At 38.3% G+C, this 23,958-nt stretch overlaps 1 protein-coding gene across 1 annotated transcript; it reads left to right on the top strand.

Annotated features, from left to right (window-relative positions):
- Positions 1 to 4,554: 4,554 nt before the first annotated feature.
- Positions 4,555 to 15,822, top strand: mtpn (myotrophin). Its single transcript, XM_028043988.1, has 4 exons — positions 4,555 to 4,879; positions 6,482 to 6,592; positions 7,151 to 7,234; positions 14,627 to 15,822. The coding sequence occupies exons 1-4, from the start codon at positions 4,808 to 4,810 to the stop codon at positions 14,723 to 14,725; spliced, it is 366 nt and encodes a 121-aa protein (XP_027899789.1). The 5' UTR covers positions 4,555 to 4,807; the 3' UTR covers positions 14,726 to 15,822.
- The last annotated feature ends 8,136 nt before the right edge of the window (positions 15,823 to 23,958 follow it).

Below are 23,958 nucleotides of genomic sequence, written 5' to 3'. Positions count from 1 at the left end.
ATGTGCAATATCAGAGATCAACAGGCCAGCTGTGATTGAAAGGTTGGAGGTCTAAATCAATCATGGGTGACATGTCACTGCATAGTAACAGAAATTGCTTTCATTTCTAACTCTGCTTTAAATTAAATCTGTGATGCATCAGAGAACGTATAAGAACAAGATTACAGCTAAAACAAAGAACTGAGGCTGAAGGAGGGATGTTTAACTTTTTTAATCTGTCCTTAGGCTGAAATACTTGCTGTTTGACAAAAATATCTTCAAAGGCTGGACATAGTTTGTAAAATGAAACTAGTAATCACCTACACTGCCTTATTTTTATTTAGTAAGGCTGAAATAAAAAAAAAAAATAAAAAGGGAGGGGCAGAGGGTATCTGCATAGCAACTGGAAGACAAAGGGACTGTCCTCCATGTTTATTCTGTCTGTGTTGCAAAAGTTAAAAACACTTAAGTTTTCTTTTCAGTTGTCTCTCAAGTTAAATTAAGTGGAAACATTACCGCATGCCTTCCGCAAACAGTTTCCGTCTTTCCATTGTGAACTTTGAAACCATGAAAGTTCAACCTGTTTTTCTCCTTTTTCAAGTTTTACAACTTTAACATAGCAAGACACCTGCGTTTGTGCAATGCCGGGCAAACTACGGTTTTCTATAGGAAGCTCAATGCTTCATTTAACATTAATATTTGCTGCTGCTGCCTTCAGCTTTTCTGTCTCTTCAAGTGTTTTTGAACAGCGGCATAAATATTCACCTTGAACAGCTTGGCTCTTACAAACAGGCACAGCTTTCACTCTGAAGGAACATGCGAGCTATTTTAGACGTGTGGATCACTGAGTTTATACAGACATGTTGATAGGAACAGATCGGTGACGGGGAAAGAAGCTTTGTTGTGGTTTCAGTGTGTCATTGACTGTACAGGTTAGGTAAAGAGCATAACAGACATTTGACATTTGGAGATATCTCAGTGTGTTCCTAAGATTATGCTGGGCTTGTGTCTCTTTTGGCACATTAATTACGTTATATTTAACTATGGCAGTCCAGACTGACGGATTAAGCCGCTTCAGGATATCGATTATCCTTCAATGCAACTTCAAATGGGATGGTGTCGAGAGACATGTAGAGAGAATGCATGAAGAGATCACACCTTTTGTTTGGAAAAACAACAGAGAAGCTTAAAGCTGATTTAGCCAAGTTTTGGGAAAACATGCAGAGATTAAGATAAATTTAAATGGTAAATCAATAATGTTGGCATTTCTCCATGAATGTATTAAATGAAAAACCTCATGACCAGGTCAAATAAATAAATGAATTATAAAAGATAAATCAATTATTTAATTCAGTCTCAACATAGAATAAGTGTACAGTGTGGCCAAGGTGTGCTGCATACAGATTTTAATCTTAAATTTAAGATCTTCAGCAATCCAGTGAAGTGAAAAATATATACGGTATCCTAAATTTTTTAAAAGCTTAAGTAAAATTACTTGAAGGTTGGGATAGACAAAGTCCTTCTTATTCCCTGTTTGATATTCCTCACTCACGCCTGGTCATTAACTCCAAATGTACCCTTTAAACTTTAAAGCACCATTTCTAATCCCCAGAACTAAAGAGAATGATTTGATAAAATTCTTATGAAATATGAAGAAGGCTCTAATTGACTTACTGCAGAGGTTATGTGCAGGCTGAATATTATAAAGTTATACCGAAACTTATCTGCACAGTGCAATGCATCATTGTCTTCAAACTTATTTTAAATACTTTGAGCTGTCAATGAAGGTTTTAATACAGTTCCTACAACTATGGATTTTATAAAAGTGCATAACGCCTTGTGAAAGTTATCATGAACTTTTTTTTATTAGTCATTATCTCGCTCGTTCAAAACTTCGGCGTAATATGATTAAGAGGTATAATATTTGATAATAATCCGAAAGACATACTTAGTATTTTTTTTACAGTTTCCCCTGGAACTGTTATTTATTTGATAATTATTTGAATAATCTTTCCTTGCTTGGAGTGTTGTTTTGTTTTCATTTTGTAATAGTAGACAGTATTACATATAAACCAGTGAATAGACTTTCCAGATACAGGTGTCTTTATACTACAAGAGATACACTCACTGAACTCAGGTGACCTCCAGTTCAGTCTTTGTGAGACTTTTATCTATCAATCAATCAATCAAATTTGTGCTTTGCATCATAAAAACACAAAGTCCTAGAACACACCGTCAACAATTAAAGTGTGAAGTGCCGTCGTTACACATCAGATTTTTGTTCCAGATTTGTGGCACACAGAAGCTGAATGCTGCTTCCCCACATCTGGCTCTGGGGATGAAGAGCAGAACCAGAACCAGTTCTAGTACCACTTGGCTGGACCTCTGCCGAATTAGGCCAGCCATTTTAAAGGGGTTGAATATTTATGCAATCACTTATTTCATGTTACATATTATTTAGTTGACTTACTTTGACAAACTGTGTCATTCACTTTGACATTAAAATTATTTTTTGTTAAAAATAAAACCTTTGAGTGTGAATACATTTCAGAGGGACTGTATTTTCTCTATTTAATATTTACAACGTCATTTATTCACTCTTCATGTTGTCAGTTGTCCTTTAAAGTTTCAGTAAGGTGTCACTTTGAGAGTATGCCACGAAATGCTCAGCACTTTATTGAGCTGCAGTTGATTCCAATGTCAGTAAGTCTTTGAGTGCCTATATACGCCTCATTAGCATAACAAGCTGGCCGGTAATCATTTTTACCCCTACAACCAGTAGGGCGTAAAATCTGCAACAAGCCGGAGAATTCATTACACTTACAGTGAAGAGATTAATACGTGTTTGCAGTTCAGCTGCCCGGCTATGATACCTGCATGTGAAGCTGCTCAGAAGAGGACAGGAGAGCTCTTAAGTGTCATCAGTAGCATTTTTATTCTCCTCATGATTTGTCTGAGTTATCCATTATATATCAATTAGAATTGTTTTTTTTATATGTTCTGCTGATTTTGCGTTCTGATAGTGCACAACAACTCTTTGTCATCTCCTGTATTTCAACCTCTAGAGAAGTTGTTGACAGTCATTACCTTTAAAATAAGAACTCTGTGTCGCTCTTGCCCTTGATATTTACGCACCGGTGTTATGTAAAGATTGTATTCCTCCTCGTCTTACAAAGTCTCTGCCGCTGATTTATTGCATCAGAGACTGACTGGGCAGCTCTTTACCTGGCATATTTGACAAGAGATACGGCCCTTGTAGTGAACACTGCCATCATCTGCTGCACTGAACGCTTTGGTTCCTTCAGCGCCTTGGAAATTACGATGCACAAGCCATGCGCTGCTAAAACACCATCAGTAACTCCTTTCATGAGGCTGTCTCTATCTTTCCTGCACACACTGGTACATGCAGTAGATGCTTTACTGCTCTTGTTGAGTTTGCAGTGTACGTTCACCTGTAGGCTCTAAAGATTTCATTTCAGAGGGATCAAGGAGGAAAAACTGTCAGGATTACACCATGATCCTCTTGTAAAAATGGGATTGCTTCTTCACACTGAAGGAGCAACACCATTCATTTATAGTGTTTATATTGTAGACTTGAATGAAAGAAAATGTGAGATGTTAAAACTAATAAATTGTCTTCCTTTTTTTTTTTTGTGAACGTCCTGATTCTGTATTGAATGTCAGAAGCAAAACAATTCACCTCCCTTTATGTCTGTTCTCTTATACAGCTCAGAATTGTAAGAGATTTATAAAACTAAATTTTGGCATTCCATCATGCACCTTTCCATTTATACATTCCGATATTTCAGAAAACTCTTTGTATCCAAGGACCAAGTCTAAATATATATATTTTTTAAACTGCCTTAATGCCCTGTGAGTCTACAGACATGACTTTGTCAGAAAACTGTCGTGGTTCCACAGAGAAATAATTTCTGCGGTTGCTTGAAGAAACAAAGGCAACAGCACACCACCTTTAGTAGCTTTGGTAAAAATGTTTTCAGATAAATTCATCTCACTCTGAAAAAAGTCATTGAACAACAACCTATAATTTGAGCACATTTATTTAAATGCATAAATAAATAAATAAATAAATGTTTCATTGAAATCACCAGTGCAGAAGCTGCTCAGACCTCAAATAATTCCAGTGAAATAAATACAATTTCAACTTTTTGTGCATTCTTATTTAGTATTTAGAAACAAGTTTTATTAAAGGGTTAAAACATGTTGCTCGTTATTTTTTTCTTGTATTAAACAGTGAAATTTGTAGAACATAAAAGCATAGTTTTACAACATAGCCTTAATACTGGACATTACAAAACTAGAGCTCTGAAATGTTCAAATGCTTTCAAACCACATCGGAATTTGTGGCTCTTTTGCATGTGTCGTGTGTTGGAATAGCTACGTCAAGCATCTATTTATTATTTTATGACTGTGTTTGTATGTTTCAAACGTGACCAAAATATGTTATTGTTACAGAGAACGTCATTTAAGCAGTGGGATTTGAGAAATTTGTGAGAAACTTGTGAATATTTCAATTTAACATGCGCACCTGAAGGCCACCTCAGACGTTACCTTCCGGGTAACGGCGTCGGAAACATTTCTGGTATGCAGAAAGGCGGATCCCTCTTTGCCACTTTTGTCTTTCAGAACTTCTGTAGTTAGCATTTGCGTTAGCACACTTCAGTAAACGTTGTCACGCTGTGTTTTTAAGCAACTCTGTTTTCAGACCATCTCCTTGGATTTAGTCACAGCGGCGACCAGTAGAGCGTCAGTCCACCGTTAGCGAGCTAACTTTTTACTGCATAACAAGGAAGGTGCTGTACGCAAGATGGACCAACCTCGAGTGATATGGGCATTGAAAAACGGTGAAGTGAACGAAGTTCAAGGCGTTTTGAAAACGGTAAGAAGGCTGTTAAGTCAGTGTCATCTTTGAGCCGAGCTTCTTCCGAAAAGTAAAAAAAAAAGGCTCTGTAGCCTTGCTAGCCGGCTAGCTAGCTAGCAAACAGCGTCTGTACTTTGACTTTTTTTTTTAATAGCTGAATATTGTTCATATGTGTTAAACGATAGATAGAGACGAGGCTTCGGTGTGGCCCGTGTTTAGTTTGGCCAGCAGACACAATAATTACTTTGAAGCAACCTGTTGGTTTTGCAAGCCAACAATAGCACTGATGAGAAGTGCTAGCACCACCAATGAATTCATTGTTTGGACTTAACAGTTCTGGTTTAGGAAGTACGTTACGTTTTTAGGAGATTGCTAAGCTGTTAAATGTGGTAGCCAAAAGCTAGCTGGCTAATCAGACAAACGGGCCCAACACTAAACGGTGTCTGTTGAGGTTGGTGGGCGGGGATCCCAGCTGTCGCCTGCAGGACGGTGGGCTTATCCATCTCAAATTTAGCGTCGCTGTCTGCTGAAAGTGGTGCTTTGAGGTGAAACACCACTTTTCTAATCGGGCACTGGTTCTTTGAATTTTATTCAGACCTCGTAGAACAGAACAGGTTTTTATGCAAAACGTGCCCTAAAGTGTTCCCACAAATTGTAGCCATTCCACAACTGTTGCACCTGCTGGAATGTCATCCGCTGCTGGAAGACTGGGTTTTAAAATCTGCATATCCGCCCACACCAATGAAAACATGATGCACAGAAACACTAAAGTTCCTTTCTCCAGTAAAAACAGTGTTGATAGAAATCACATTTATAGTGTGGAAAAAACACTGACAAAGATCTAACTTGTATTAAGGTTTTGGAAAGCCAGGATTTAATTCTCCGTCGAGAAAGCAGTGAATCATACATACTTTAACTTAACATGATCTGATAAGTTTGGATGTCTTGACTTGTTCATGGTTTTTTTTTTCCTCTTCATAACGGATTGTTTGACTGACTATGACAAATGCTAATTCAAACTTTATTGAACCCAATGGGTTACAATAAAGCTTTCATTGGCATCTGAATAAATGGATATTTACCTTTTTAGTGTCTCAGTTGAATCAGATATCTGAAATAACGCTGGCCCGGGTACTTTAATATGAACCTCTTGTATTAACTGATATTAATCAACATTTCTCTGCCCGTATGTGTTAATTATTTTACAGAGATTGCATCTTTGGTAAGTGTAGCCATATTTACCTTTATTTTCAACAGAATAATCAAACAAAAGATGTCACACTTCAGTGGTTTTGTTGCAGAGGACCAAATGATTTATCTCTCTGTGGTTAGTTGGGTCAAGGAAAGAGGAAGCATCTCATGGTTGGGTTTGGTTTGTCTGTAGGAAGCAAAGTTAGGTTGAGTTACAGAAATGGCAAAGCAGGAAAATGCTTTGCTGTTTCCTGTTTCCTTTTTTATATGAATAAAAGCAGGAAATGCTTGCTTTTATTCATATAAACCTTTAGCAACAACAGGTACAGACCCCATTAAGCACAGTGGGGCCTTGCTACATTGCTGAATGTGAATGGTTTGCTTCTGTTTTACGATCTAAGCCGAATAACATCCGTTTCTCGTTTTCAGGGGGAAGATGTAAATCAGTCCCTGGAAGGGAGGAAGCCTCTTCATTACGCTGCAGACTTCGGCCAAGTAGATATGATAAAATACCTTCTTCATAAAGGAGCAGATGTCAACGTAAGTGACGCTATCACTGCATCTCATGCAATTTTGGATGAATTTGCCTACTGTCTAACCACTGAAAAATTGTGGCTCTCTTCTGCTTCCTTTTCCAAGCATTTTCACGGCACTTTTGGACAGTTTTAACCTGTTTATAAATACATTTTGACATTGACTATCTGACCTCTAACCTGTAGGTTCTTTTATATCCACAAGGGATCAAGTTTGTAGCTTGATTCCTTTTTTTTCTAAATCAATACTTGTTGCAAAAGAATATTTAAACTGCCATAAATTAAAGAGTGTGGGTCAGTAGTGTTTTATTGACACAAATTTTCATATATTTGGCTGTTTGGTTTGACTGGGCTATTATTAAATAAAAATTACCATTCCGTTGAGGTTCTGGCTTCATGTCTGGAGTTGCTATGCTGTCCTAAATGTATTTTTTCTACAGGTTCCAATACACAGATGGAAATCTTAATAACTGACATGTGTTAACACAATTTACAACCAACTATGTGTATAATAGTGGTGACTTCAAGAAAAACAACAGATTTTTGCCTTGTTTTGTTTCCACAGGCCACAGACAAGCACGGGCTCACTCCACTAATGTATGCCTGTTTTGAGGATCACAAGGAATGTGCCAAGATCCTTTTGGAAAAGGTTGGTGCCACAATTTCTCTATTCATAAATGAATATGCATCCCCAGTGTCTTTCACTCTATGATTGTTGACGTGTCAGACAGTCCACAGTGAGTGCTGATGAGGTAACTTGGTAGACAAAAGGCCCTTTAACACAGTTCTGTGGAGGCTATGCTAGAATGCTCAAAGAGGGCCACATAAGGCGCTTTTTCACTAAACGCGGTCCTGGTCAGCACCGGCCTGATTCATTTTCCATTAGCAAATCCAGCGCGCCTCTGCCTGACCGTTCTCAGATTTTCGTACCCTCTTCAGGGGTAGCACTAGCAGGACCGAGCCGGGTACGGCACCGAAAAAGTTTGACAGCTGATCACATTCGTTGATTGGCTCGTGATTTAAGTAACTGAAAACTTGGAGCCGCTGTGGTCAGCTTTCTGCACGCTCACGTACCACCCACAATTGCAAGGAACAGACTGTATAATGGAAAAGCTCACTACCTGGAGTAAAGCCGAACCACCCATTAACCGGTTTTCTTGTGAGAAAGTACCTAAAACATACTGCTGTTATTGTCTAGTAGCACTATTAAGGTAATATAGCCTTCATCAAAACGTCTTCTTTCATCCGCCTTTCTCCAGTCTTTGCTGTAAATCTTAGAACCTTCAGTATTCTGTCATGTTCTTACTGGAGTTGTAGATTTAAGAAATTGCAGCTGTGATTGGCGCAGGTTGCAGCTGGCTTCGGCTGCAATAATATGCCTCATAATAAGCGCCCAATATAACGCCATCATGATGGGATATAAATTCATACGATCAAATACGAAGCTGCCATTTCTCAGTGAATGGTTTTAAAGTATGCCTTTGTTTTTGTCTTACCTGAATGTTTGACTGAATGATGTGTAAGAGTCAAGAAATGACACATTTCCTGTTTATCTTGGTTATATCAGAGTGAAGGAAGAGCCAGTGAAAGAAGACACCTTTCGCAATCATTCCTCTTCTTAAAAAGAAGGCAGCTTAGTAAACTAAACAGTCACCTGTTACATAAAGGTGGAAGAATATTGCTGTTCTGATTATGGAGACTCAAAACTTGGTAATATATAAATTTGGTAACCCTTTTATTTTGAAGGGGTGTACATAAGACTGACATGACGCTGTCATAAACATGACATAACATCTGTCATGAACATGAAGGAGTCTTTATGAATGTTTACAACTATTGTCATAAAGTGTCATTGGTAAATGATACTTTATTTATGTCAAGTTTCATGGATTTAAACTTATTAAATGTTAGATAATAAAGGGGGACATTTTTCTCCAAGTCTTTCTAAGCAGTGTTGTTGAAACTTTAAGCACCTTTGGTCAACACAACAAAGCTGAAAGTACTTAGGGGGACATTAAAGAACTTGAATGTTCTTTTTACCTGCTCAGATATTAAACATGAAATATTTAAATGAAATCAAGAAGAAAAGAACAAATAACTGTTGGTCTGAAAAAATGTTTCCTTAATCAGAAGGAGCGTAGTTTTCTAATGTTCTGATTTAAAAAAAAATTTGTTGTTGGTCTACAAAATGCTGAAGTCTCGTTGAAAACCGTTGCTGTATTTGGCTAAGTTTAATTAATGTGTGTGTCCATGCCTGTTTTCCAGTAAAAAGTTGCCAATGCTCAGTATATTAAAATGAAAGAATGATAAAACATGACTAATTACTTTTTTATCCAGCATTTTCTCTTTTAAAAGACATCAGCAAAATAAATTCTCAGTTATTGCAATAATCAATTTTGCATCATTTTGATGGCCGGTATTTGAACTTTCTTCCAACCACAGAAAAATTACAATTAACTTGCTTTAAAGATGGCGGATTTGTACCTTCTATACATCTGCTTCAAAGGGCGGATTGACTGTTGGCATCAAGAGTTAGTGGTTACCCCACCAACCACTTATTGACCTTTAAAGGTTCTGCAGAAGGACGATTGTGACCAGGTAGCACTTACGATTGATCAGCATCACAATCATGTCTTTGAGCAAAACCTTTTCCATCACCATGGCACAATTCAATTCAGGACATTCTCTGAGCATTCCAAATTGAACTACACATCTGTACATAATCAAAGTACATGTAGTGTATGATTTGTTCATTACACTGTATATAGTATTACGCTTAAAGCTTCAGGTGCTGGTCATTTGCTGACCTCTAAGTCAAAGCAATTGGTAGCACAAGAGGTGAGCACTGCTCATCTGAACTGGGGTGATCAAGGTTTAAGTGATCCCAACAGGTTTTCCTCTAGTGACCATCTTTGTTCCCAACAACAAGGATTATAATCCAGGCAGCTCAAAGGTAAACGGTCACTACAGGGACCAGATCTTAAGACATTCACGCCTATGCACTGTGAAAACCTCGCTGCTGTCGCAACATGAGAATAACAGATCGAATACACAGCAGCACAGTCGATGATGTAGCTCTGAGGCTCTGTCTGGTTGCACCTGTGATTGCCATCGCACTGCAGTGACTAAAACCGAGCCCAGTGAGAATACTGGATTATGACTGTGGGCTAGGTAGACAGAAATTGCTTGGTTTCCCAGTGCATCATGGGAGTTGACACCTGCCCCCTAACTGTATGGTGCACTGCTATTGGTAATAAATTATGAAATATGCTTTTTATTCAAAAGGTGGTCCAGCTGTAAGAGGTCTGCCATAAATATGGAATACAGTTTCTAGAGAGCAGCCAGCTAAATTCAAGTCTGCAATGAAAGGGCAAACAGATTCATACATTTCTTTGAGGAACTGTGCATGACAGGGAAGAAATGGTTTTAGTATATAAAGTTACATTCCTCGAAATCTTTCCTTTTTAAAGACTTTACCATTTACCCATGTTTTGTTTTATATTCTTCTCTGTACCAGTGTTGGGGACAAAAATGACTTTACAAATATCGACCAAATATGAGCCTGTCGAATACTTTTTTACTTATTCAATATGTTGTAATATGGATCTCTGTTGTTTTTGTTTTTTCAATTATTGAATGTTTGGTTCATCTTTAAATTTCAGACACAGGATGTGTGATCATGAGTCCCACATTGCCCACATTATTTGTGGGCAATGTGGGACTCTGCTTCCAAAAAGAGCAGATATTGATCGTTGACTTTTTCCTAGATGTTATGGAAGGTCAATACTCTGAAGCACATATTGCATTTCAAGTAGCTTGACTGAAGCTCTTGACCAATAATTAAAGACATACACGGGAGAACATTCAGTTCTACTCAATAGGGGCTTAATGAAAACTTAATGGACTCTTTGGCGGGTCAGGAGTATTGGGTTACTGACCCAGTGAGGCTCCATGATCCAGGATGATGATGCTCTTCAGTTTGGCTGCACTCGCCCCGGGAGTCTATTCTTATTCATCGGACTTGGTCTCACTTAGCCACCGGCTTCTTGATGACCGGATAGAGTTTGAGCAGTGAAGTGTTTGTGAGGGATCGTTATTCAACTTGAGAAAAGCTCATTACTGTGAGTGGTGTTAGTATGGAGAGGGTGCATTAGTCCTTGAGAAGCTGTAATAGGAGGATGAGCTTCAATTTTTATGTCAACTGTAAAAATTGTAGCTTTGCAAGCATGCTCATTTGTGGAACTAACACATTTCAGTTTGTTGCATTGGGGCTTTTATTTGATAAACCAGCACAAAGTAGCTTTGTGTCTAGGTATTTCAGCTCCCCAAGATGCATTTTCTTTTTTTATATTGCAGATCTTGTGAAAGAAAATCTGATTCGATGAACCAGGTTTCCTCTAGAAAAGCTGCTAAGCCCAGTGGTACAGAATACTGCTGTAACAATTCCCTGAATGATTCGAGTACCTCCACTATTAAAATTCCTCGAAGCTTCTTTAAATTGTTTTACTATTTAGCTCACCGTGTTCCAGCCGGATGATTGATTATGTTGCACAATGCTCTCACTTCTGCATCCGAGCTATTGCTAAATGCTAACAGCATAACATCCTATTTTAAAGTTTGTTCCAGGGGGATTTTATTGATTGCTGATAATGTCTGGGATTTTTTTCATTTTTCGGGGGACCAATAAGCATCGTTAAAATGACTGGTGTGATTCCTGAAGTATGGCAGCCTTTCTCCTCCTCCTTTATGCGCAAATATGAAAAATTGGACAGATGTTAGTGGTGTATAAAAAAATAATAATCCTATTTTACATAAACGACACAGGGGGTAAGTAAAGCCTGGTGGCTTCCAGGCTGACGATACAGTCAGGGGAAACCCCTTGGTGAATTTTCTGCTAATGATTTACACAGAAATATCCAAATTGTTGAGCTGACAAATACTGAGCAATATCTCTGCCTCAAATAGGCAGAGATATCCAGTGTTTTTAAAAAGGCCAGATGACTGGAGTGCATTACAAGAAGTTGTCTTATTGATATTTTCAGATGGTGGATTGAACTGCGTTAAGTCAAATGTTCTAAGTTAAATGGTAACACAACTTTACCTCTGACCTGTTTGTTGCTTGGACATCACACTTCTCTAAAAAAAAAAAAACATCTTGGGCCTTCACACGTCAGATATATATACTGAACCTCATTAGAAACAAAATGGCAATTGGAATTTTTTTTTCAGTTGGGTGGCTTTTGAAAAACTCTAGTTTTTAGCTGTTAGTGTCAGAATATGTCATGCTTATTACAATGTTGGGGGGTGGATGGGCTTCTCTCAGCTTTGTTGTTCCCCAGCATGAAGAGTATTGATAGTTGATCCATACTGCTAAATGAGGTCCAAGTCTGTTACTAGGTTTCATTTTGAACCAGCTACTAATGACTTCCCCGGAGCTGGAGAAAAAAACAGTTGGAAATGCAGCTGCTTCCCATCTTTTTGTCCTGCCTTTCAGTCACTAAGCTCAGCAGAGCGTACCAAGCTGGGTTACTGTGTACATGATGTGAAACAGCAATTGGATGGATTTACTGACACAACGGCCACCTTATCACTGTGTTTACACTGGCTAACGAGTGTTTGCTAGGCGGATAAGGCTGCAGCTTATATCAGGAGAGCACACAGACATTATCAGAGGAAATGTATTTCGGTTTCTGTCCAGGAATCCTTCCTGTCTCAGGTAAGATGAATCGCACAGAGGCAACCTTCTGAGTATTTTTAAAGTACAGGAAAGATAATGCTGCTGCTCTTGAAATTTAAAGAGCTTCACTCCTAACAGTCTGTAGTGGAAGCTTCCATTTCCCACTCTGTTCTTGTTTTTTGGGGTTTTTTTTAGAATATTTCATAAACTATGGAATCTTTTACAGTTTTAAGAAAACTTATTTGAAAACTCACTCTGTACTTACTTTTTTTCTTTGAAAAGTTACTTAAAAATGTAGTTTGTAGGCCTTTGCTCATGAGGGACCTGATGTGAAACACTTATATTAGGATGTTTTTCAGCCACATCAGTTCCATCCCCACTCAGTTTGTATCACTACCGTACGATGTTTAGTTAAAAAAGCATTTCTATAAACTGATTCCAGCACATCTTTCACTTTAGAGCCTAGATCAATTAGTTTAGAGCTCCTGTTGACACAGAGACGACCTTTGTAAATGTTTGCAAGGTTGACAAAATGCATTTAGGGATTTTTAAAAAAAACTTTCTTCTCACAGATCTGCACATTTGTATAAATTTTCTTTGTTTAATTAGAAAGAAAATACAAGGAGTTGTCATGCTTCAAGTATTATAAGGCCGTAACTTAACCTAACTAGAGCGCTCACAGGTGCGTGGTTCTAGGAAGTGTGAATGAATTGGCAAAAGTCCCTTTTGCTCCGTCTTTCATCTCCTCACCAATTAGAGATGTAGATCTGACAGGGCATCCAGCCCTGCTAAATCTCTCCCAACTCTGGACGTGCTCTGTTGCTCCCGAAATGGGGAATTTGCACTCCGGCGACGACACGGCACCACGCCGTCCCGTTGTTGTCGATGCCCTGCTCCGCCACGCAACGGTAAACTCTTGTCTGCCTGCGATCTGGAAGCCCCGGTGTTAACAGGGTGAGGCGTCATGCTCCTCCCCACGTCACCCATTACATCTGTTGTTACTGCAGCTGAATTCAGCTCTCGCTCTCTGTCCGTTGTCGTATGAGGGTTTCTGGTTCTCCAAACGATCGCGTCCCCACTCTGCTTTTTCACATTGATCCCGTTATTGCTGTGGGCTTAAATGGATTTGGACCTTTACATCTCTCGCAGTTTTACGTGTCTTGTTTGGATTAAGACGGACCGACAAGCAAGTCCTTAGTGATTGAGTCGGAGAAGAATAAAAGTGAAGGCTTGTTTGTGTTGCCTTTGTTAAATAGCCTGGGACCGCTTATATAAATGCCGGGGGCCATTCGCCACTGAATTGAAGAAAGCAGCCAAGACAGGAGTGACCAGGCTATGTTTAACAAAATCCCAACACTCTGTCACCTGTCACTGAATGGCACTATGGCTGTTCTATGTTTTATCAGCGTGATAATGGCTTGGAAAATCACAAAAGCAACATCTAGGTTTGAATATTTAGATTTAAGTATTTCCAGATACTAATTGTCATAAAATAGAAATGGCGCTTATTGTCCAACAAAGGGAAAATTCTGGTGCAACAGTAGTCACAGAAAGGTTCACACAAAAAGCTCTTAGTGTTAGGAATGTATGTAGAAATAAATGATTAACAATAATAATGTACATGGGCTGTACCAGTGCAGAAAGACAGATGTGCAATAAAAGCGGAATCAATTATTAAAATAATCAACTCATTTAACTATCAATTAGAAATCATAAACTTCAGTATGCAGAATCAAAAAAGGCAATTTCCAGAAAGAACACTTAGAGCAGAAACTTCAAAAAATATACATTTTGCATTCAGAAAAAAAAAAAAGATATCTGTAAATGTTTTAGCTCCCTGGTTCAAATTGTGTGTAAAAAAAAAAATTAAAAATCAATTATTAATCAGTTTATCAGATCAGCCCTTCACTGTATTGATATTAAGTCAAGCTGAACTTTTCACGTTTGAAGTATAAGTCTTCACTAAAGGAATTCTGTTATTGAATTTTAGGCCATATAATATGTATTTTCTTATTTTAAAATACAAATTGTTTATTTGCATCATACATATTCCAAAAATCCTGAGTGGGTAAATGAAAATCTGCCAGATGTGATAATTTTTAAAAATTCAGATTACTCATTTAATCACGTAAATTAGTTGGTTGTAAATCTATGGCAAGTGCATGAAATTTTGTGTTCTCCTTACATCCCATCGTGCAGATGGCACAACTTATGTGTGCAATCAGCTGTTTGGTTATAATCCCTCCTCATGTTAGATTTCTGTTCACCTGAAGTGTTTGGATGCGCCGTCAGAAATAAGATGATTAGATGCAAGTAGGACTCTGTGTCCCTATATGTAATATTCCTGTCCCTTTACCTCTGCAGGGAGCTGACAAACACATAAAATCACCAGATGGCGTATCTGCCTTTGACTGTGAGAGCGACACCATTCGGGAGCTGCTCAAAGCTGCAGGACCCAAGTAAGGAAAGCGGCTGGACAGGTGGATGAGCGGACCTGCAGATGGATGCAGTGGTCCCCTGACAGAAGACGCCCTCACCCCATTTACTCCAATCAACCTCTGTCTTACCACTGCTTTGGTCTGTTTGTTGGAGGTTCGTTTTGTCTGCCTGGTGATTTCCATTAATCTTTTTCTTCCCATGTTTTTGGGAATGTATTTTCTCTTCTTTGGGCCTGTCTGTCTGTCAGCAAAGTGACACATAATAGCTTCCCTTAGGGACCAAGCACTGGGGGAGTTGTTAAGCTTGGATCATGTAACACTGTTCTGACCAGAAGTTAAGTTCTGTCAGGTTAGCACTAAAATATGCATCTGAAATTCTGCTGCCTCTTAAACTTAAACAAAACAAACCGTAACAGATCAGTAATGTTCATTTTTCCACAGTTTTCCTACATGTGGCCAGTGTTTTGAACAGTAACTGCGCTGTGATAAATTAGATGGATTAAAATGCAAGGTTCTAATGTTTCATTAAGATAAATAAATAGAATATGTAGCCTGTTCATTGATTGACCAAACTATTTCTTCTTAAACATGTTTAGGCCTATTACTCACATATCAAATGACATTTAATGAGTTTGAAATCTTTATTTTCCTTTCCTTCTTTTTTGACCAATCACCATGCTGGGTTACTAGAAAGACTTGAATGTTGCAATTTTGAAATAATAACCTGTTGAAAAATTGCTAACAGAACATGAAAATGAAATTTCTCCCCTTGAGTGAGTTTGTTTTTCTTCTTTTTTCTCAAAGCATAACTCCTTTTTCCACTGCATTGGCTTTCTTGGATCTGATGATGGGCTCTGGGTGCTGAGAATGATGGGTAAACGGGGGTTAGAGTTGAAACCTGTTCATGGGGCTGCTTATAAATCTCCTTGCCTTGGATTTGCTTCGAGACCCCGCCTGTTTTGCTGCATGTCAAAACTGCTTCTGCTTTTCTGCTACGAAACGGTTGCTGTCCTCTAGGTTGCTCTTAAATGAATTGCTAAGTATGTACTGAACTAAAACATGGTTATACTGACTTTGTTTGTGACAAAAGTCTGTAAAAACCAATAAAAACATTACAGAAACTGTTTTGTCTGTTTCCTTAAATATAAGAGTGCCTTGACGAGTCTCGTTACCTTCCACAAAGGAGTGTGAGCAACCTGCTGAAGAACCAGTGCGTTGGAAAGTTTACTGGAAGGAAAAAAGTTAATTAGAAAGACGGTATCGAGTAGGTTTTGAAGCCGGACCTTGTTTGGAGGAAATTCACAAGCCATGAGCTGCTATTCTATAGATGCAAACAGACTTAACTACTAATAAAATCCAGATTCATCCAAAAACCAAGGTAAAACAATCCTTAAGAAAAGGAGTAATGCAACTGCAGCCTTGTTTAAAATGGCTATTGCAGAAGGGACAAATCATTTTTGTTCTAAAAGTATTTTATCCTAATTGGGGAAAACTAACTTGCAAGTAACATTTCAGCAAGATATTGGAGCTTGTTTTAGGTTAAAAACTTTTATTAATTTTTTTTGGCTCCACTGACAGGTTATTTCACTTATGGGAAAATGTCTTGTAAGTGAAACAATCTTCCAGTGGAACTAGTACTTTTTAAAATCAATATTAGGGAATTATTGACTAAAAAATGAGTTATATCTTGCTGAAAAGTTACTTCTAAGTTAGTTTTGTCTTTTTCCAAGTGCTCGAAGATATTTACACTAGAAAATAGACCAAAAATACTTAAGATTTTGTGGTTTGACTGTCATGAAATGCCAAAACCTCAATTTCCAGGCAGCAGAGATGAAACTCCACTGTAAAATGTTCTGGATGACACCATCAGATGTTGGTAAGAACTGCTAGTCCACCTCGTTTGCTTTTGCCACTCTTTAAGTTTCTGTCCGACCTCCTGGTTAGAAAGCCGGGCAGAGAGACGGCCGTTACGATCGATAGAGTTGGTTTCAACTTCCTCTTTCTGCATCCAGGAAGCGTCCTTTTCAAGCCCTCTGAAGGTCAAAGGTCATGCATAGTTTGAGCTTTAGATATGCTAATCTGCTGCTCCAGTGTCTCAGCGTAAAATAGTAAAAGCAAAAAAATCCTTCAAACTGCACATCTAAAACCAGAGGGAAAAACTGTCCAAATATGAAAAGCCTCAACCAAAGACAGAAATCTGAACGGACAGTTCTAGAATTGCTCTTACTGTTAGTCTGCTGTGTTTTATCAAGTTAAAGTCAGTGCAGCTGTTTGGACAGTTTATGCTATTTTTTTTGCTGACGTGTTTTATCTCTTTTTAACAAAACTTAGCTCCGTCTAGCATTGTCTAAAGTACCAACGTGTGGCTTTAGTGGCCATACGTCACTAAGCGACCAGACCTAACCACTGGTCTGGTGAAGGCTGCTATTAAAGGAGCCACAGGAAGCTGAGGCTTCCTGTACACCTCAGCAGAGCTTTGCTGTTATTGACTTCTTCTTTTTTTCATGCCATGTTTATTTACGATCAATTTGTTCGTTCTTTTTACGGTTTTAATTTAGCTGAACGTTCTTGCCAGGACATGTTCTCTAACACTTGATTATGTTCTTATGACAGTTTTACCTTAACATGACCCATCTTCACCTTAACTAAAGTCATCAGAGCACATCAAAGGAGACGGATGGATTAGATTTGGGTTATTTGTGATATAATTGCCTAAATTAACCTAATCTTTCTCTCCTGTTTTGTCTGACAAGATGAAGTGTGTGAATTCAGATGACTGCTGTAACATTGATGCTTTCAGCCTACTGCTGCAGGCCTCTTTCCCAGAAGCTAAAACTGGCTTTGAGCAAAAGGCCAAAGTTGATCCTAACGCCTCAATAAGTACCGTAAGTAACCTAACGGTAAGTCCTTAACCCTCTCATGCATGAATTATGATCCTTTGTGTCAGAATTTTTTTTCCATTTTTAAAAATTCTTTTCTTAAGGCATAAAAAAGGTAGGAACATTTTTTTGTAAAAATATTTTTATTTTTTATTTTTATGTGATCAATTGTAATTTTGTCCAAATACAAAGTTGTTATTTGAAAAATACATCAGTAGTATTGTTCCTTAGGGGTTATCTGATGTCACAATATTTTTTTTACTTGCAAGAGTCGTCTACAGTAGAAGGAGGGACCGGGTCGGTTCTCATGCTTTTTTGTCTGTCGGCCATATTGTATTTAACAAAAATAATTTCTTGCATTTGCAGCTGATGGCCAGTAGTTGATGGTATATTTTATGATGCATTAATGTCCACTTCAGTGGTCTGTGTGCATTTATAACATAAAAATCCACAGGAAGCACAAGAAAATGGCTTTTAGATAGCTGTCCACTGTAGTGACCACTCTGCATGAAAGGGTTCAGGTAGTTTACACAGAAATGATCCTGTTACAAACTATAATCCTAAAGCTTATTTCTTTTTCAGTTAATTTAGTGTTTATATCATTCCGTATTGTACTATTTTAAGGTTTTTTTAAAACAATTATGGGATGAAATAATAGAATAAAATGCAGAGTTTGTAAACTCAGATTACATTAAAAGGCCGTATTGTGCCACAACCAGAATTCATAAAGGCAGCTAAAGAGAGATAATGAAGCTCTGCATTGACAATCATTTATTTCATTATGGTGGTTACTAAAGGAAATAAGAGACAAAAACAAGTAAAACTGAAAGAATTGGCTGAAAAAGTGACTTTAAAGCATTTTCTTCCTGGTCCAGGTATCACGCTCTCTCTTTCAAATAACATTTTCAGTTGTGTTCTCATTACCTAGATGCACCTGCATGTGGCCAACAGAACAAACTCAAAACTTGCAGAATAAATTGCTTTGAACACAAAATCCCTGTTCATGTTCCCAAAACAAAACAAAACTTTGCCTATGTGTTGTCTTGCTTTTAGACACTTCAGAAACGTTGAGCAGGATTTCAAACTCCCTCACGCCAGAATGCTGCCTGTCCACGGGACGCGAGATGCTAGTGAATAATCTGCTGTGGAGAAAAGTTGCATCAGCTCGACTCACACGAACAACGCGTTCAGGAGGAAGACGGCAGGCGGAGAGACGGAGCTGCAGCGTTGATCAGACTGAGAACAAATACTAATCAATTAAAGGCATGTGGGGAGAGTCAATGTAAAACGGCTCGGGTCCTCTGACAGCCGCACTTCTATCCTCACCATCTTATTTCTGCTCATTTAGATTACATTGAACAAGAACAACCGGGGAATGCCGAGCTCCGTCTTTGGTTGACAGTTACATTCTTGCTTAATAAAAATGAGCCAGTTTTGCTGGCTTTGTGTAGTTTGAGTCAGCAAACAACCCTGAGAGCTGCAGACCGAAGTGAAACTTTTCCGTACCGTTGTGCTATTTACGACGGCGTGTTAGGGCCATTGTAGGTAAATTTAAGTCAAAAACGTCGAAATTTAATAGAAAAAACAAGGACATCTCTGAGCTCCCAAAGTTGAACAATTGTAAGAAAAAAAACCCCCTGAAATACTGAGGTTAATTGCACAAAATTTCTAAACAAAAAAAGAGGGACATTTTTGAGCTCCAAAAGTTGAAATTTTGCAAGAAAAAGATAAGAAATTTTGAAATGAATCACAGAAAGTTTCCAAAAATAAAAAATGAAATTTCTGAGTTTCAACAGTCAAAGATTTCTAGCTTTTGAAACTCAGAAAATTTTCTGGGGTTTTTCTTCTAGAAAATTTCTGAGCTTAATCTCAAAATTTCAGATTTTTTATTTATTTATTTTTTGCCATAAATGTACTCGTACTCTTTTTCTGTCAACAGTGACCCTAAAACGCCGTTGTAACTTCTTAACCTGTTCAGTTAGCACAATTTTTGACGAGGCATTTATGTGTTATCTGAGCAATTTGTTCTTGGGAGACAGAGATGGGTTGCTGTTAAGTGCATGCTTGTTTGATGACATCCTGAAGTCACAGCGCCCTATAGTGGCCTGGCATGACAACTACAACTGACTCAATCTGTCTGTCCCAATTAATATGCAAAAATATCAACAATTTCCAGGCAAGGGTCTCATGTAAAAGTAGTCTAATGTGTGGGATGGAAGCTGACAGTAAATAGTAAATAAATATATAAATCTCCACACCGTTTTATTTCCTCCCTTAAAGTGCTTTGGAGAATCCACAGGCCATCTTTGCTCTAATCCTGCACAGGATCATTAGTTTGGCATCATTCCATGTTTGGGAAAGTGGTCACACACTGTTTTGATCAGGTTCTTCCTTCTCTGACAGGTCTTACAGAAACAGCCTCACAGCTTGACAGAAGAATCATCAAGATTTGTAAAAGTTCAGCTGAGCTCTGCCCCCGCCTACTGTTTTTAATCAAATCTGCAACAAATTACCTTCTGAGGGTGTTTCCCTCTGAACATCACTGTTGAGCTGTTGCTTTCATTCAAGAAGAATCAACAATAAACATCAGTCAGCTCAAATAACTCAACATATACCCATATCCATAACACCCAAACGTCTTTACAGTAATTACCATATGCAATAATTAGCACGCGTGTGACCTCATACAATCATACACACACGCAAACACACAGAGTTTACCACCGTTGTGATCAACCCGTTCAAAATGCTGCTTAATGAAGTAGCAAATCTAAATCATTTGCATAATTAATACAGACTCCAGATTGCCTTCCGGGCATCTCTGGCTGTCTCTCTGTACAACCAATTGCAGCACACGCATTGGTTTACTTTCCAACTGATTTGAACCCAATCTTTCATCTATTCCCCCAGTTGTAGTTTGATGAAGACATGAGAAGAAAGGCAAAAGCGTGAAAGTAGATCCATCTACTTTTACGGTTTTTCTAAGAGAAAACCTCTTAGCCACTTTAGATTCTGTCATGAACTTGCCTCAGGCAAGTGACAAAACATTATGACCGCAAAGGAAAAAACAGAAAATTTGTGACATTGAGTGAAATTATTAAAATGCAACACATTTTTCTCCATGGAGGCTGCAGGAGGTTAAAGGAGAGGTAAAGGAAAAGTCTTTGTAGTGCTAAAAACGGGAGTCGTTTCAGGCCCACGCATCGACTGAATCCCAATTCCTAGCTCTACTTCTCTCTGGACTGAGGGTGCAAATCCAGAAAGTAGTCCCTGCCCTAAGACAGACAGCTCCAAGCTGGACTAAACGACATGCCTGGACATGCCAGATGCCTTCTGTGGAAAAGCTTTTAGTTGCGACACAAAGCTTAAGCTCTCCACCCACATTTATTACATTAGGTGATGCTTTCAAATCAAGGAACATTGTTCTTCCTCATTCTCAGTTATGCTGGAAGTGGCACTGATGCATTAAACAAAATGGATGAAACACTACAACAGAACGACCATCAAAGTCTTCAACTTCACCTCCACTCAGTCGCTAGACGGCTGAAACTTCGACCCAGCTGTCACGCCGAATTGTGAAATTGTGTTTTTCGACACTGGTGGAATTTCAACAAAGTTTTGCAGACATTTGTAATGGAAACGTCGCTTCTGCCAACGTCTGCTCTCAAGTTACAACTGAATGTGCAGAATTCTTAGAAAGAAGTTCTTAATTAAATGAAGTACAGGAGAGGAGGACGCCTTCAACTTAAAAATAATCTCGCATCCAGTCTTTCCTTCGGCAGTCAGCTGTCAAACGAGCGAAGTGATGCCCGAACCTTCTCTGCATCTCTGTGTCTCAGCAAAGTGATAGAAAAAGATGGGGCGCACAGTGAGCTGGAGATTTACATAATTAGTGTCTTGAGAGTCCACAGAGTAGATATAGAGAACGGCTGTAGACATTTAAAAGCAGATGTTTGTGCTCTGACATGCTTGCACATGCATGCACAAGCAAAAATCTTTCTCAGGCTGCTTACTTATCGGCCCTTCTTTGTATGCACTCGGAGCCAATGTGCAATGAGCCCGATCGTAATCCCTCTAAATGCCTCAGTGCAAATGTTCTCGACTAAAAAGCATTTTGTCGCTAAATTGATGTAGCCGCAATGCTATTAGGAAGAATTTAATTGGAAATGAAAGTGGATTCATTATTACTGTCATGACGGCTGAGTGCGTCAAAGGTAGAGTCTCTGGCAGCCATGGCTGTGCATTCTGCTGATTGTGAGAACAGCCTGGAGAGAACGACACAAAACTGCATTCTTGATTTTGCACTTTGGCTTTGCTTTACTGACTCTGACAAACTTCTCGTTGTCCAATAAAAAGCTTTTCTACGTGAAAATGCATTCAAAATCCTGTGGAGAGTGGAGTTTTCTGCAGCAACATATTGGGAAATTCACAAAGCGGAGCAATTTCCTTCACTTCTTGCGACAGCTTTTTTATGCTTTTGTCGACAATAGGTTCATCAAACAGATTACATTAAACACAAAGAGAAGCAAAGAATTTCATCAAGCCCATTAGATGGAAGCAATTTGCACCAGTTTTTTGCATCAGGTCAAACACAGCAGGTGAGGTGATCAAAGAGAAAGAGGTTAATTATATCTATTCCACTCTAAGAGGTTTTTCTAACTTGAGTACATCTATAGGTACACTTCATGGTGAAGTTTCAATTTTGCAAATAAAACAGACATGATTTTAAACCATTTATTTTTAATATTTTGATTTGTGTTCTAGTTCAAATCCTCCATGCCTTTCTTCATCCAGCTCCCCTAAGTCTGACATTCATTTCCTTAATGAACTCACCTGTTTCTCATTCCAGTAATTACTCCTCTCCAGTATTTAAGTACCTGGTTTTGTCTTAGTTCTTGTTTGATCATCTGCTGCTTGCCTGTCCATTTTCGTATGTCTGGTATGCACAGGATGTTTGCAACTTTAAATTCTACGCATCTTGTTATTTTCATTAACTTGTGATGAGACTGCCTCAACCTTTTTTGCCTTTGAAACTTCAGCAATTATGATTTATAACACCAATGCTTTCTCTCACCTGTTGTTTGTAAACCCAGCAGGCTGTTCCTTTCATTCCCCTGTGCCAAAATTACCACCAGTTTTCAGCCGATGCATTTTTCAGAAAGTTGCATGAAGCAAACAACTTTCCTCTTCAGTATCAAGTTTTAGCAGGCTTTTCCCAAAATGTCTTATTTAAACGTGGAAAAACTCCGACTCAGAGGTGATGTCTTCAGAGTAGGAAGCTCTGGTTCGCCCACATTAACCCGTCCACAAATACTGTTATGATTATGTCCCTTTATGGTGTTTGAGACAAACAATATAAATAATTCTGCATGTTGCTCACAAAAACAATTAAATAAGTACATTACATTTTTTTTTACTTTTAACTGTTTGTGGCTGTTGTTCAATTGAACAAACACAAATTATTGCTTATTGTATTGTGTACTACTTTCAATTAACATTGCCCTTAATCTGGTATCTGCTTGACAGCAAAACATATTTCTTTTCTATAATTAAACAAGTTTAAAAACTTCTAGATAACTTGGTTTTTCAACAAGGTGTGCTGTTTGTAGAAAAAGTTATGCAGATAAAAAACTTGATTGTAAACTGAATATGAATCTTTTATATAAGCCCATGGGGGGGGGAAACGTGAAAGATGCAACATAAAACTGGAAAGTCAATTGGCAAGCCTTGGAAATGAAAGCTAATCCCAAGAAATTTTAATCCTTTTGAGTTGTAATCTACAGAAATCAGTGCAGAAGCAACACTTTTTGCACCTTACTTTGTGTTGCCTCTCTGCTCAGCTCATTAGCTGTGTTTGTGAATTCAGCTCACACTTCTCAGTTTGCAGGTAATCATGATTCCAGTGAACCTCTTTAACCTTTGCTCTAGACGCTTGGACTGCATGAGTAAAGTAATTAGAACAAGGCGGTCTCTTCCAGATGGATATTTTTGTCAATATGTTGCTGCATTGTCACATTTAGACAGGTTTTGTCATTGGATTGTTCAGAGGCCAAAGTTGTGGTTAGTTTAATTTTATTCCCACAAGCTTCAACACATTGGTAAGAAAACTGTATACATGCAATCTGGTTCTCTTTAATAAGTTATAACCAAAGACATGAGCTTTTTTACATACGGAACAATTATGTGCGAAAGGGATGCAGCTGTGCAGTTGTAGAGGGGTGAAAAACAAGTTATAAGTAAATGAAAACGCTAAGTATGAATATAGGAACCCCAACATTATTTTTCTTTTTCTATTTTTTTATTTCTTGTTGTAATGAGTTCTTCTTTTATTTCAGTTGTTCCGTGTGATCCCACACACAACCGCTAGGGGGCGTCTGTC

This window comes from Xiphophorus couchianus, chromosome 17, assembly GCF_001444195.1.
Source record: "Xiphophorus couchianus chromosome 17, X_couchianus-1.0, whole genome shotgun sequence".
Classification (NCBI taxonomy): domain Eukaryota; kingdom Metazoa; phylum Chordata; class Actinopteri; order Cyprinodontiformes; family Poeciliidae; genus Xiphophorus; species Xiphophorus couchianus.
Note: the sequence above shows the minus strand (reverse complement) of the source record. Positions and strands in the feature narration are given on the sequence as shown.